The 15,755-nt window shown below is 46.4% G+C and overlaps 1 protein-coding gene across 1 annotated transcript in view; it reads left to right on the top strand.

Moving 5' to 3' along the window:
- The window catches only part of LOC142456033 (rap guanine nucleotide exchange factor 5-like), a 104,492-nt gene that overhangs the window by 59,985 nt on the left and 28,752 nt on the right, over positions 1 to 15,755 (top strand). Inside the window, exon 4 of the mRNA XM_075557331.1 lies at positions 12,134 to 12,259. Within this exon, the coding sequence (XP_075413446.1) occupies positions 12,134 to 12,259 (126 nt within the window). The remainder of the gene's footprint in view (positions 1 to 12,133; positions 12,260 to 15,755) is intronic.

Consider the following 15,755-nt stretch of genomic DNA (forward strand, 5'->3'; position numbering starts at 1 on the left):
AGCACAGCTGGGGAGCGCTACATGCCACGCGCCTGAAGATCAGATCCCCGCGATCCCCAGTGAACAAGGACCTTTCTCCAGAGCCAACAGAGGGAAGCCTTCCCCTCGAGCTGAGTGGGCCCCTGAGCTTGGACAGCTGGCCTCCTCACCTGTGAGAAAATAAATGTCTTGGTTAAGTCACCGCCACCCCCCTGTGGCATTTCTGGTTGGCAGCACCAGATAACGGAGACAGTCCCTGGTTTGCGAGTCCTATTTGTCATTTGATTCTCCCTGGAAGGATGTCTAGGCAGACCTCTCCTCACTGGCCCACCTTCCCAGAGACAGTAAAGAAATCCAATGAAGGAGCAGACGTAGAGGATGGCCTTACGGCAGACCGTCCCCTAGAAATGGCGGGGAGAACCCGCTAGCTGACACTGCCTGCCGGAGAGTGCCGGACAAATTAGTGCACGGCCCACATGCCAAAGCTCCTGTGCCATCTCCTCTGAATTATGACATGGACATACTTTTGGTAGCAGCGAACCTCCAGGTCTTGTGGCAGCGTAAGCACATTGGGCCATCTAGTATTATCAACTCCTGACTTAATATAAAATTATAGCTTTTGGTGATTTTAACCTCACTGACTTGTGTTTCACCTTTAAAGTCCTAAATGCGGATTCTAGCCAGAAAGCCATGCCCGTGTCTTTAGTAAAGGTTTCACAGATTGTAAAGCTTTTTAGTAAATTCATACAAAGAATGATTTCTCACGACAAGATTGCAAAGAAATTACCCTTGGGGTTCGCGCAAACCTTCGCCATTATTCCTCAGAGCAATGCGCTTGCTGCTGTCTCTGTGGGGTCTTAAACAATGACATCGTTAGTCGGCCAATGGGCTCTAAATTCACATCGCTCTTATTGGTTGTTTTGAGCTGGCTCTGTGGAGGAAAGTCTGTCTTAGTGCAATTTCATTTCTCTGAAGAACACACAGCCCACTCGGTGGCTTTATTCAGCAACTCTGGTACAGCCATGTAACTACAGACTCGTGGAGGAACGGAACAAAATTTAAATGGGTAGTTAGTCCAGGAGGAGATGTTCTCAGAGTTGAAAGTCAAGTGTGAAGTTCACTGGACAGGATAATTATGGGCGTGGCCCAGACTGCATAGGAGAGAAGACAGCGGTCATGGTTGTCTGCTGCTTGGTCAGAAAGTTTGATCTGATGCTATTTGACACCCTGCTTTAATGGAGCCCGGGAGCACCGTGAGTTCTGAGTTGGGTGACTCACTGCAAGGTCAGCGGTTTGAAACTGTCCGCTGCTCCACAGGAGAAAGAGGAGGCTTTCTACTCCCATAAAAGGTTACAGTCTCAGAAACCCACAGGGACAGTAAGTTCGTCCCTGTCCTAGGACTCGGAATCTGTTTGGGGGCAGTGATCTTGGCTGGGTTTGGATGGTTTGGTTTTGCAGGCCCTTGTATGCCAGTGCTGTCCAGATAGATTCATTAGTAACTTAGGAAAACTTTGGAAAATTCATGACCTTATCCCAGGCAGAATTCTACAGGAGTGTGTGTACACGTGCGTGCACATCCTCTGTGTGTGCACAATTATGCACAACATAAGATTTGATTCTTGCTGGGTCTACATGTAATTGATTGAGTATATGCCAGCCACTATGACAAATACTTCAATATTTGTAAACTAAATAATATATATAAATACAATAAATATTGCATTTTTGCTGTCTTTTCTCTTGAGTATATTTTAAGCACACTGCCTAGAAATCGAGTTCTCATTCCTTCTCATTCTGTGGGGAGCTATATGACTATGGGGAACAGGCCCTGGGCTGTTGAAAACTGTGGGTACATAACAAGGCAGGATGGTCACTGACTCCAGAGAGACTGACTGGACTGTGGTGTACACACAGGTTTCCTGTTTTCCAGAATAATCTTCCTTCTTCCTCAAAATAGCCTTTCTGCCTTTGTAATGCCTGGTTTTCATGCTGAGGAACATGGGCAGAGTGGGGAGAGCTAACCTGGCCTGGGCTTGCAGCGCACCTCTTCTTCAGAATGGGTATCTTTGGGCAAGTACCCTAGTGCCTCTGTCCCGTCAGTGTCTATCGTGCATCAGTGTGTCTGTGTCGCACAGGGCCCGTACTGCTCTCGTCTCTATAACACGGAGGCATTATGAGACCAGCCATCTAACCAGCCCAGCCATGGAGCACTGGGCCCCTGTCACCCACATGGGGCCACGCTAAATCAGAATGAACTCAACAACGCCTGTTCCCATGGGGCAGGGACGAGCAAAGGTGCTTTAGCACCAGACGTCCTCCCCTGTGCACTTCTTGGTGGGTGGGTTTCTTGGGTCTTTGTCCAGTTACCCCAGGGCATGTTCTGTATTCTAATCAGGGAAGCCTTGGCATCCTTGTCTGTCTCCCTGAAGCAATGTGAGAAAAATAAATGTTTGCTGCCCTCCTGTTACTGTGAGTAGCAGTATGAACAGGGATGGTGAGTCTTTGTCCGTTCTTGACATCTTGTTGTCTATTGTGGAAATAGATTACATATAATTGAGCCATGTGAGCTGAATATATTTATTCTGTCATTTGGAATTTTCTTTTGAAAATGGAAAAACAATGATTTCCACTTTATGAATTGGTATTCACAGTTACATTTTAAACTAAATTAAATGCATTATGTAATTCCCAAGAGGGATTTACCCAAATACCCTGGATTTTTTCTAGCACTCTGCTATTGCTGAAGTGCTTCCTAAAGGGCGACTTCCTTTCTCCTAGTCTTTCTTCCCTTCGCAACTGGTGCGTGGTGCTTGCCAGGTGCTTTTGAAAACGTGATAGATAGCGCAGACGATGTTCTCATGCATCGAAGTGCTCTGTTTCACCTTTTGTCACCTAAAGCCTGTTCGTTTATCATCTGTGTGGCCTTTCCTGAGGGAGTGCTGTCCAAGTTCCATTTTACCACCCAAAGAATGAACCCAGCATCTTTATGACTCCATTGATAAAGGAAACAGACTTTTTCATTTGCATTCATAACATTTTTCTTCTCCAAAACTGAAAATCATATGAACAGCTTTAATAATGCATGATGGAAATATTATTTTATTATTATTCTTTTTGCCTTTTAAGAAAAAGAAGCAGACCTTGAAATAAGGCTCTTAAATAACTCTTCTGACAGTTGTGCATTAATCTTTTATTTTTCTTGGCTTAGAAGTGTTAGGTAAACTGTTTGTAATTAATCTCACATAGATAAATTAAACAGACCAGGAATATGAAAGTCTAGATCAAGGGCTGTTATTTATCTTACATCTCCTGTCATAACAAAGCTCCCGAAATATATTAATAAATTCATGGGCTTCCTGAATTAAATCACTAAATTATGGGGCTGTGAAAGACATCCCCGGAGAACACTTGGTTTAGCATGGGCCTTCCAAATCAGACTGCCCTTGAAAGCCATCTAGGACATATGGCCATTTCTTGCCCATACGGGCTTCACGTTCTTCAGAGAAGGAAGGAGCCCTCTCACCGATCTTTGAAAGCCCTGTGTGATAGGTAGCTGTTATGTAATGCGTGCTGGGGAGTTTACTGGGTTGTGAAAATGCATCTAGAAATCATGTGGAGACCAGAATATTGAGAGAACAATAAACTTAAAAAAATGTTAAGAGATGAAGTAAATAGGAAAGAATTAAGTTAATCTGAACCCCATTTTTAAAAAAAAGTATTGGCAGTTTGGTATTTAAGTGAGGTTTGTCAAGTGCACCCAAATGTCTGTTTTTAATAAAAATATGTTTCTTCACGAGAGGAAATTCTATATTTAGGATCCTCACCATAAGGCATGAGGACAGTTTAGAGTTCTTTAAAAACTCAAGTGCACACAAAACCAAGAGAGTCACCAAGCAAGTCTTCTAAAGAGTCCTCTGCTGCTAACACTGTTATCCCAACCGCAAAAATGCCACTGCCATCGAGTCGATTCCACCCGACAGTGACCTGACATAGGGATTTCCGGGCCTGTACATCTCGCTGGGAGGAGCCTCATCTCTCCCCCGTGGAGCAGCTGGTAGGTTTGAACTGCCTGTCCTGAGCTTAGCAGCCCAAATGCCTAACCCACAGCACACTACTTGCCATTGTTAAAAAATGTATGCGTGTGTGTGACCCACAGCCAGAAGGAAGGACTGCCTTCAAATCAGCATCTGTGGACTCAGCCCAGTGGGGGCTCAGACTGAGCAGAAGCAACAGGCTTGCCTCACATGTTAGTCTAGTTAGCTTCCTGGTATATTCTCCCCAGTGGACCTTTCTTGCCTGAGTCAAGCCCACACCCCCCGCCCCGTTGTTTTCCAGGGAGGCCACCCTGGGGAGCAGAGAGAGATTCAGACCACTCAGTCACACTGCCAAATGAGCAGCCACAGAGCAGGTCCTGGTGACGCCAGACCGGGAAAGGACAGAGAAGGAATCCGCGGGCTTCTGTCTAGTAGTTCTTCCTGGGTGGCGCCCACAGCTGATGGGCTTAACTCCGAGCCCAAAGGTTGGAGGGTCAGGTCCACCCAGAGGTGCCTCATCGGAAGGAAACGCTCCATTGAGAACTCTCTGGCACACTCAGATGGCCAGGAGCCGGCATTGACTGAACTGGCACCTGGGGCAGGCGCCCGTAACTGCTCTTCAGATGATGGTGCACACCTCGCTGACCAGTGAAGGTCGTACGGAGATTTAGACTCTTGTCCTTTTATTTCTGTCTTTCTCCCCACATATGACTTCACTCAGGGAGCCCTGGGGCTGCCAGAGGTTACAAGTCATGCTGCTGACCCCAAGCTCAGCGGTTGGAACTGACCAGCCACTCCAGAGAAAGATGAGGCTTTCCAGTCTTGGAAACGCAAAGGGACAGGACTACTCTGTCCACTAGGAAATCTGTGAGTCGAATCAACTCGATGGCAGTGGGTTGGGTTTGGTTGCTTGCCCTTCTCGTCGTCCTAAGGAGCTCTGGTGGCACAACCACCCCATGCTCAGCCACGGACCGAAAGATCGGCAGCTGGAACCCACCGGCAGCCTCGCGGGAGAGCAGGCCTGGTGACCTGCCCCTGTGCAGATGACAGCGTAGGAAACCCTACTCCCCGGGGTTCCTCAGGACCAGAACTAGCACCCTGCCATGCCAACGCAGAGGGGAAGGGAGGAGAGCCAGTTACTTGACAGAGCTCTTCTCAATCTTTAATATTTACATTCAGGTAGAGTTTTTAATCAGTCCCATTTGCAAAGCTTGCTTGCACTGTCACATTAGGTAAGCCTATAGTTTTTTTTATTTTATAAAGTATAAGAACATTTTATAAATTCTTCAGCAGAAGATAAGATTATTGTTTTAAAAATCTGAGTCTTCCATGCCCTTTTTCGTGCTTGCAAAAGTTAACCTTTTTTCTTTTTCTGATTCAAAAATTATTAGTATGTTGCACAAGGTCAGAAAATATGATGATCCACATGAAGGGATTTTATAGATACATTGATTTAAGTCTCAACACATTTGAAGATGTTAAATTGGAAACCCCAAATTGGAGGGGGGGGGAGGCATGAAGTGGTTGGCTTACAAACTTTCATAGGTGGGGGAACATATTCACAGGATTATAGGATTAAGGTGTAGGTGTTACTTAATTGCAAGTGTGAGGCTAAAGAATTTTGTACAGGTGCCAAGTTGGCAAGGGGTGGATTGAGATAGTTAAAGGTTATTGTGCCAACCTGCCCGATAAACACATGTGGGGTTAATTGAAGGGCAGAGAGACATGACTCAGGGAGCCTCGCCTTTCGAGTTCTCGGTTCTCTTTCTGATGGTCGGACCAGGGTGAAACTGCCTTAGCTAGTTCTCTGCCTCAGCTGGAAAGGCTCACTTCATACACGACATCCCCAAGGGGAAGCCACATGGACCTAACCTGATGCATCCCTGGGTGCTGGAGTAGTCGCGTGGAGACCTCTGCCAGCGCTGAGATGCTTACATGTTCACTGACTCAGTTTTCTTCACACAGTCGGCATCATAGTGTGTGTTTTGTGAGATGGAGGAGGACTTTGTGGATTGGTGTCGGACATAGGGGGTTAATGTTGGACTTGTGGGCTTGGGCAGCACTGGGTTGGGATGTTTTCTTAATGTGCACTTAGCCTTTAGATAAAAGTCTTTCTTATACATATGAGTTTCTGTGGATTTGTTTCTCTAAAGTACCCAGATGAACACAGATGTTAATCATTTGTGACTAGAGATTTTCCAAATAGTTTCCTTGACTCCCTACTTTAAAGGAGATGCTTAATTCCACGGATGCTCTGTTGTCTAGGTGATGGTCCTCTTTAGGTCCACTCATAGCAACCCTGTGTACAACAAAGCAGACTGTCTGGTTCTGCGCCATCCTTACAATTGTCCTCAGGTTTGAGCCAATTGTCACAGCCCGTGGGTCAATCTATCTTGTCCAGGGTTGCGGTCTTTATGGCTGCCCCTCGCTTTACCAAGCACGGTGTCCTGCTCCAAGGACGGCTCTCCTGACAATATGTTCAAAGTACATGAGACGAAGTCTCCCCATCCTTGCCTCTAAGAAGCATTCTGCTTGTAGTTCTGCCAAGACAGATGTGTTGGTTCTCTTGGCAGTGCAGGCTACTTGCCATTTTATTTGCCAACACCATAATTCAAATGCATCGATTCCTCTCTGGTCTTCCCTATTCAATATTCCAATTTTCCTCTGCATATGAGATGATTGAAAATGCCCTGGCTTGGGTCAAGTGCACCTCAGTCCTCAAAGCAACGCCGTAGCCTCTTTAGTAATGGTTAAAATCAGAATGTCTTTATGATCAGTCCATATACTTAGCACTGTCTCGGGTTATGGACTCCGTTAAAATCCTGACAAACAGGAAAAGCCCTAAGGAGATTGCTAGGATTATAAAGAGAGTCTAAAAATAAAATCAAGTCGGCCCTGTTAATCTGTTAATGACTGATAATCTTAGTCTGCCTCCTCAGTCCACTCTCCTCTTCTCTTAGGCCAACAGTGGGCAAACCATGGCTCACAAGTAAATGTGGCCCACCTCCAATTGTTGTACGTGAAATGCTGTTGGAACGTAGCCAGGCTCATCCATTTATGCTTTGTCCCTGGTTACTTTCGCACAATTGCACGATTGAATGGTTGTCGCGGGGGGGCTACATTGACATCAAACGCTAAAATATTGACTGCGTGGTGCTTTACCGAGCAAAGGTTGTCCACCCAGGCAACTGAGACGACTTACTTCCTACCTGCTGTTGTTCTCAGATCTGCACATCATCTCCCCAAAGCCCTTACTCTCACTGGATTCCTCCACTTCTTGTCATCCTGGGAAATAGATGCCTTCAGTAAAGAATTCCCACAAGCTTCCACGGCCAGATGTGTCAGCCTGCCTGCATCTGAGCCCTGCGCTTTCCCTTTGGTTAGCGTTGGTGAAGTGTGCATGTTGATGTTACTCTCCGGGGCTAGATCTTATCTTTTTCCTTCTCAAGGACATAACTTCTGAAAATGCCTCCTCTCCCTCCTGCATCATCAAATTTCCCTTTCTCCTGGGTGATTTCTAGCACAGATACTAAAATGCCTGAATAGCCAAACAAGCAGAACCCCATTCGGCATCATCTTAAACTGGCGTGCTTTCCTATAGGAAATCTTCTCGAAAGAACGGCCTCCCCATCTGGCCAGCAGACCTATTGCCCCTGGCCTCCCAATGAAAATGCCCTTTTCAAGCTCACCTATTACTTGTGTCAAGTTCAACGCCAGTTATTTTTCTCCCCTCTTATTTGGCATTTCAGCAGCATTTGGTGGTTTTTCGTGTCCTATGTCTTAAAACACTTCATCAGTTCCCCAGAGACTTCTCATTGACCCCTTCTTGTTCCTGCTCGGACTTCTCGCAATCTTCCCAATATCCAAACATTAGATATGCCTCCTGCCTTCCAGCTCTTCCCTAGCTACATCACTTCATTGGAAACCTCATTTTGGACGCCTGGTTTTAAACCCTGTCTACACAGTAATGACTCCCAAAGTCTTCAGTCCAGCGTGGATTTCTCTGCGGAACCCGCCGACTGCCGACCCAACAACTTCGTACAGTGGTCCAATAAGTGTCATTCTTTCCGACTTAATCCCTGAGTCTCAGTAAATGACAGCTTCATCCTTCCAGGTGCCTAAGCCAAATATTTTGCACACCCAAATTTCAAAATCTGCCTGCGCTGCCTTTGAAATAGCTCCCGGTTCTCACCACCTCTCACCTCTCTACCACCACCCCATCCAAGCCACTTCCAGTGCTCCGCGGGAGACCTTTATAGCTTCAACTACTGTCTGCTCCCCAAGCCCCAGCACTATTTTATCAGCCAGAATGACCCTCTAATGTAGGACACATTCGAGTAATTCTCTTTTCTAAATTTTCCAAAGGATTCCCACTTCATGGACTTTAATTTTTTTTAAAAAAAGAGTAATCCAGTGTCTTTTGAGTAAAATTAGTGATGTGATTTGGCCCCATATCACTCACATCTCTGTCCTATTCCACTGCTGTGGGAGACCTGGCAATACACAATGATCAAGCACTTGGCTACTGACGGAACATTTGAGAGCTTGAACCCACTCAGTAACCCCGCAGGAGAAAGACCTGGAAAATGCTACGGGACATTTCTATTCTGTTACATGGGGTCACTATGAATGAGCAATGACTCAACAGCACTCAACAATAACAACTCCTGCTCAGGTCCACTCTAGCCATGCCACCAGCTTTGCTTTTCTATAACTGTGTCAAAAACAATCATCACCTGATAGCCCTCATGAAGTGGTCACTGAAGAGATGGGTGCTACAGCAAAGTGTGGTGAAGAAGCCAGATGACGACCAGCTCTCAGAAAGAATATAATCTGGGGTCTTGTCTTCAAACGAGCAACCATCTGAGTGAGGTGTCAACTAAGTCCACACAGAAGAAGCACACTAGCCTGTGTGATCCAAGGATTGTATGTTACACAATCCAGATGTGAAGGAAGGGATGGTTTCAGAGCTTCAATTGTGGACACCCCATTTGCAGTAGACTACGGAATACCGTGGAAACCCCAAATCCATTTGTAGGGTTTAAACTGCCTACATGGATTCACATGGATCAAGCCTCCAGTGAACCCCTCTGACGGTGGCTGAGGGATGTGAGCAGCCTTCCTATCAAGAGAGCATGGAAAGCGGATGTAGTTAGGTTATCATCGGATCTCCCTTTGAACCCATTTCAAATCGGTTGGACTTTTTAACATTTGCTGCATTCTTTTTTGACCGATGTGGTTCTTATTTTGTGTCTAGTTGGTGTTTGGTTGTTTGCTTTCTATCTTTGTTGCATTTGGTTTTCTGGGTATGGGATCTAGGATAAGAAGCGCTATAGAGACGGTTACTGGGCTGGAAACTGCCTACGGTCATGGCAGGGGTGAATAGGGATGAGCCAGGGAGCTAACAACAAGGAGTACACGCAGAAAATGTTCTGAAATTGATTGTGGTGGTGATTGCGCAAACCTTCTGAATATGAGTGAACAACTGTGTGATATGTGAAGTAGATGCCAATAAAACTGTTTTAAAAGATCTGACCCTGGAGAGCAAATTCTTTGAGAATGATTGGGGCGGGGAATGTACAGATGTGCTTTATACAATTGATGTATGTATATGTATGGATTGTGATAAGAGTTGTATGAGTCCCTAATAAAATGTAAAAAAAGAAAAGGAAAAAAGAAAGAAAGAAAAGAAAATGATTAGGGCAAAGAATGTACAGATGTGCTTTATACAATTGATGTATGTATATGTATGGACGGTGATAAGAGTTGTATGAGCCCCTAATAAAATGTTTAAAAAAAACAACAATAAACTTGCCTTTAGACCAAAAAAAAAAAAAAAAGATCTGACCTCTGGGCCCTTACACTCGCTATCACTCTGCCTAGAACACTCTTCTTTCGGATGCTCCCAGCCCCGGAGGCCCGTCCTCTCTCCAGATCTCTGTTGAGAGACCCTATTCCTAGAGAAGCCCTGTATCAGTTCTAGCTCAGTAGCACCTCCCGGCACCCTGTGTCCTCCTGCTGTTAGCTGCTGTCAAGTTGGGGTCGACTCATCGCAGCCCCACGTGTTGCAGACTAGAACTGCCCCGTAGGGTTTTCTTTGCTGTACAAATGAACAGGAGCAGATAAAAGAGACTGGTGCTTCCAAAGCACTGACTGCTGCATGGTATGAAGGGTCCACCTTTAGATTAGCCATTGAGCGCCAACCATCTGTACCACCTAGAGGCTTGTCCTGTCCCCTCCCCTCTTCGTTTTGCTTCTTGTCATATTTACCATCTGATAGTTCGTATACACCATCACTTAACGTATTGCTATGTCAATATGGATATTGATATCTACATGTAGATAGTACACCTTGAACGCAAGCTCATAACATGAAGGACTTAATTTTTTTTTCCTTTTTAAAATTTTGACTGCCCTGGCCTGAGGAGCTGGGATAGGCCTTGGCACATAGTGCTGGGTCAAGTAAATTGTGCTGAGCGAATGAGTGAGTGAATAACGCTGGGCACTGGGGGGCTATCGCTAGAGGAGGCTAAAGGGGGTGTGGCTAATGTTGGTATCTAAATACTTGAAAGATTGTCATCTTCAATAAGGAATAGGTTCTGTTGCCGTTGCTTTAGCAGGGCAAGCGAGCACATAGGGGGCGGAGTTAAATGGTGTCAGAGTTTTGTCTACCTGGGTGAGGGAGTTTCCCGCAATTTTGCCTGTCACCGAAAGAGCCTGCCTTCCGATTAACCGAGATCCTTGGTAAAGGAATGCTAGAAGGAAACTGGAACCTCTGAGGAGGGACGTTGTGCAACCCCCCCCCTCCCCCCCCCCGCCGGTGCAGGGGAAACTGCACTTACTTTCCTCTGGGAGCCTGTGCTTTAGACTCGGCTTCAGGGGATTTTCCTGTCTTTGGCCAAAAAGATTCCGCCTTTGCTCCGTGCAGATGGTCCCATTTCTGCCAGGCCCACTCAGCAGCGCAAGTCCACTTGGCACCAACTTGCAGCTGTGAGGCATTGGCTCACTCACTGGCCCCTTCCCCATATTTGGTCACTGCTGGGCTCCTGCGTTCCAAGTCTATGGGTTCTAGTGGGTGAAACAAAGGTCCCACAGTTCCGACTGTTCCTGCCAAACGAAAGTGGAGAGGTCTGCGTGCGATCCTGCCCCAGAATGTCACTGGGCACCAGTCTCAGAACATGGTCCGTGGGGTAGATTAGCGAATACAGGACATCATGTTTGGAAAAGTGGCAGGAGGGGAAGGCTCTCAAGGAGATGGCTTGGCGCAGTGGCAGCCCCAGTGGGCTCTGGCTTAGGAACAATGTTGAGGGTGACGCAGGACCGGACAGAGTTTGTTCTGTGGTGCGCAGGGTCACTGTAGGCCAGAGCCGACTCGATGGCAACTAACAACAACAACAACACACATCTAATCCAAAAGTCTCTCCCAGGTCCAAGAGTCCCCTCCCTCCTAGTACTATCATCACCGAGGTGCTTTGGGAATGAAAAACCATGATGCCTTATGGATCCGTGCCAAACCCTGATGGATGAAATGCTAAGCTTTGTTTTTCCAGTGTTTAATAAAAATACCACAGTTGTTCACGCAAAATTGGGGGAATCTTGTGAATAATCCGTAGTAATGTTCCATTCGTGAAGAGAAAAAAAAAATCCTAGTGTCATCTCGTGAACTCGGTATTTATGTGGGGCCCGGTAGCTGGACACTGAAGAATGCGGAGGTCCTATGCTGTCCCGTTATTTTTAGGGCTCTATCGCTTCGCCCTTCTTGTCAGAGTGGTTCCTGGCTGCCTTTCCCATGCGTTTTAACCTCTTGTTCGGCCTCGCTTGTGTAACAGGAAGCAGGCTGTCGGGAACAAACAAACAGAGGTCTATCAGGCACACACTCAGGAGCGAATGGTTTCGTTTGCTGTGCCCTGCCCTCTGTAACGGACGCGGCCTGAAGCCTGCTGGTCGTGACATTCCTCCATCCGTACCATAGCCCTTGGGTTTTGGAGAGGCAGAGCGTTTCTCCGAGCCTGTCCTCGGCGACAGTAACGATGAGCTTGCTCTGAGCTTTCCTTCGCAGTGGTGTCATGTCCTGGGACTGCGGGTTCAAGTATATCTTTGCTTTCTCTCCGACGCTGAAGGCCGGGGTGATGTGTAAGCTGCACGAGAGAGATGATCTCGGACGGATCGAGCTGGTCCAGAAGCTGGCGAGGGAGAACTGTCAGCTCCTGCACACGGACAAAAAAGGACACGAGAAATCGGACCACGTAAGCACCTTTCCCCTTGGGGATCCGGGTTGGAAGGGGTGGAAAGGTGCTTCTGCCTGGGTGTGTGTTCGAAGGAAAGAATAGCTTATTTTAAATTTCTGAGTTTATTTTACTTTAGATATCGTCCCTAGTGAACAGTGGTAGCCGCTGGTAGCTCTACACTGGTGGTTTAGGTTATTGGAGTTTTATAAGAGAACCAGTCTCCAAATTAAAGTGAGTTGAAAATATGTTGTACAGTCATCTAAGCAGCTATGAATGTACATTCTACTTAGGAGTCTGATCTGATGACTTTCAAGTCTGACCTTAGAAGTTTTACCCAGCAGATCGTTTAGAGAATATGAATTTCTAAAGAAACCGTTTGATGTACTTTATGTTTAGTACAGGAGTGGATTGAATTGCCAAGCAAATGTGTCCTAAGTCCCTAGAAATAGATAAGAACAGAACAGAACAGAGATGTTCTCGCCAAATGGGAGAGTCAGAAGGGAGTTTTCCCAGTAACTTAGGAAAGCTTGTGTCCCAACAAAAGTGACATTGTTTTGGGGTAGAGTTAAAACTGGAGGGAGGGACGCCCTGCTCTTCCCCTGAAAGCAGTTATTCAGACCGAGCCTGACAGCCCAGAATGATGCCCTCACGCTGGGAGACAATGGCACCGCTCTCTTCGTCCGTCCACACATTGTTGTCTGTTTATATTGTTGTTGCTGCTGCTGCTTGTAAGACTCCACGTCCAGTGCTGAACTATCCGTGATTGCTCCCAGCGTGGAAAATTCCCCAGTCCTTACAAACATGTCTTTCTCCGGATATAATTTTTCCTTAGAATTTCATTTGCAGCCCTTTTCCAGTGGGCGAAAAATTGCTTCATGTTCGTTTTTCGGTTCTGTTCCAAACCCATCGATACAAATGGCAGGGTAGTGTGGGCGGGGGAGGAGGTGAGATGCTGGGGAAGGCATGCTGCTTAATTTGATAACACCGCACATCCCTAACAGGGGGACTTTGAACGGGAGCAAGTGGTGTCTCAGGGGGGTGAATACATGAAACCGTTTCAAAGCTTGGTAATTGGCCTGTTTCAGGGGTGACTATTGGTCTGAGGAGTGGGTGGAAGTCTTCGGCGCCTCACTCTGCTAGGGAGTGTTGAAGAGTGGGGGCTTGCTCAAGGTGTTAAGAGCGCACTGGAGGAACTGTGTCTAAGACTCCTGATGTTTGCAGGGATCTTAGGATCATTAAGTGCGTGGCGTTCGTTTCTCAAGGCAACATTTCCATGGATTCATTTTAATTCAGAAAAGCTGCCATTTTCGGAGGCCCTCTTTTATTGATGCCAAGATACACGTTTCCTCCTTGTGTCAGCATCCCTGAAACCCATTTGGGTCTTCACAGCTAGCGATAAGGGAACTTGCCCCATTTCATTGTGAGCATTTTTCTTTCCTGAGAAAAGGTTGTGTTTTGCCATTGGCTGCATGTTGGGTTCAGTGAGCCCGGGGCAACTTGAGGTAGGGTGAGATTTTTCAGCATCAAGCAAACAGTAGGGTGCCCCTTCACCACCAAGGCTCATCACCCCTCAGCCACAAATAACCTAGCACTTCTTTATCTTAATATTTAGTCCAACCCAGAATATTATGAAGGGTCCCAGCTACTGAAAGTATAATAGCTTTCCAAATGGGTAACCACAGAAATCCAAGCTTGGCACTGGCAACATAGACTTCCTCTCCTTGATGAAGGTTTGCAATGTAATATAATGGTAGAAGATACTAGCTACTCCTTTTAGAATCAGTTTATTAGGGGTGAAATCATCTGACAGATTGTTTTAATAGTTTGTTTGCACATTGCACGGGGCTGATGTTAACGCATAGTCTTCCTACAGAACCGAGCAGCACTGTTCCCACTGACGCTTTACGGAAGCAGACGTCCACACCGTGCGCTTGCATAGTGGTGCTGGGTTACAAACATCGGGAACGGACAGGGCTTTCTACTCCTCTGAAGAGTGACCGTGTCGGAAGCCCACAGGGACAGTTCTACCCTGTCCTAGAGAGAGTCTTTATAAGACGAAATCGACTCAGTGGCAGTGAGAGAGTGTTGCCAAGCTCCTTGCTTGTATCTCCATGAGCATCTTGTCCACCTGAGTCTTTGGTGTGTCCTTTAAGTTCACAGTGTCTATGAGACTGGTGGCATACTTTGGTTTTTCGTGTCCTTGCTCTCTTGTCCGTTGCTGTCATCTGCTCCTGCTCCTGGGGCCTCAGTTACACCCAGAACATGTGCAGGAAACTGCAGTTTACGGAATGTAAATGCCGGCCGTTTCCTCCTCTTGTTAACAGCAAGAATGGCCAAACCCTGAAGTTACAGACAGAGTTCCTTTCTTTCCTGCTCTTAAAATGCTGCGTCAACCTCACCTCCTTTTCCTGAGCCAAAGCTGGTTAAGTAGATAGTGGTAAGAACTGGAGGTGGGGTCCAAGTTGCCTAATGAGTTATTTTTATTTGTTACTAAACTCCACTGCTCCTCCAGTTCCAGGATCACATGCTTTTTCATACATGCGTGTCAACATGAGAAAGGCGCCTAGGGAAACGCGTGACTCCGTTAGCATAGAGCCTTTGTTGCCGGGAGATCTCGCTGCTAATGGAAGGCTGGTGGAGCTTTCCGAGCTGGCATTTCTAAACGGTTCTTAAACTAGCAAACGGCATCATTATAAGCGCGTACAATTTGAACAGCACTTCCTTTGCTGGGTATCCCTGAGATAACAAAAGTTAAGTATAACTATCACACATTTCTCAGGAAGCATTGCATTTTTCTAATTTCAGTGAACTAAACAACAAAACCAAACCCACTAAGCTCACTGCCATTGAGTTGATTCCAACTCACAGGGACACTACCGGATGGAGCAGAGTGCCCCTGTGCTTTCCAAAACGGTAACGCCTTACGGGAGTAGAAAGCCGCATGTTTCTACCATAGAGTGCCTAGTGGTGTCTAACTTCTAACCTTGTGGTTTACTGCCTGGTGCATAAGCCACTATGCTACCAAGGTTCCTCCTAACGAGCCATAGGCAAATTCTGCCAATTCTCATTCCTGAAGCGTCCACCTATTCTAAGAAGACCTGAAGAAGGGGTCAGAAATTGGCTATTTCTTCTCAACATTATGATATTGGAATAGATATTTGGCTGTAAAGTATTTTAGGAAATGATCTGTTAGATCAGTGTTTTATTTGCCTAGTCTTAACTCTATGATTAGATCAATAGAGGAAAGGGTGAGTAGCGCCAATTGGGGACTTTTGAAGGGTGAGTAATGGTCATAAAGAAGGGCAGGGCATGTGGGAACATTTCAGGCAGAGGGACCGGCAGGAAGGCACACGACTCGAGGTGGGGTGACTCATGGAGGGTGCAGAAGGTGGGCTGGAAGGGAGGCTAGATTGTTATGAAAGACTTGGTAACCCCCCGAAGAAGTTTAGACGTGCCTTTCCAGCAAAGGAGGCCCATCACGGAAGGGAAGCGGCATAGTCAGATGTAGTCTTCC

This window comes from Tenrec ecaudatus, chromosome 9, assembly GCF_050624435.1.
Source record: "Tenrec ecaudatus isolate mTenEca1 chromosome 9, mTenEca1.hap1, whole genome shotgun sequence".
Lineage (NCBI taxonomy): Eukaryota > Metazoa > Chordata > Mammalia > Afrosoricida > Tenrecidae > Tenrec > Tenrec ecaudatus.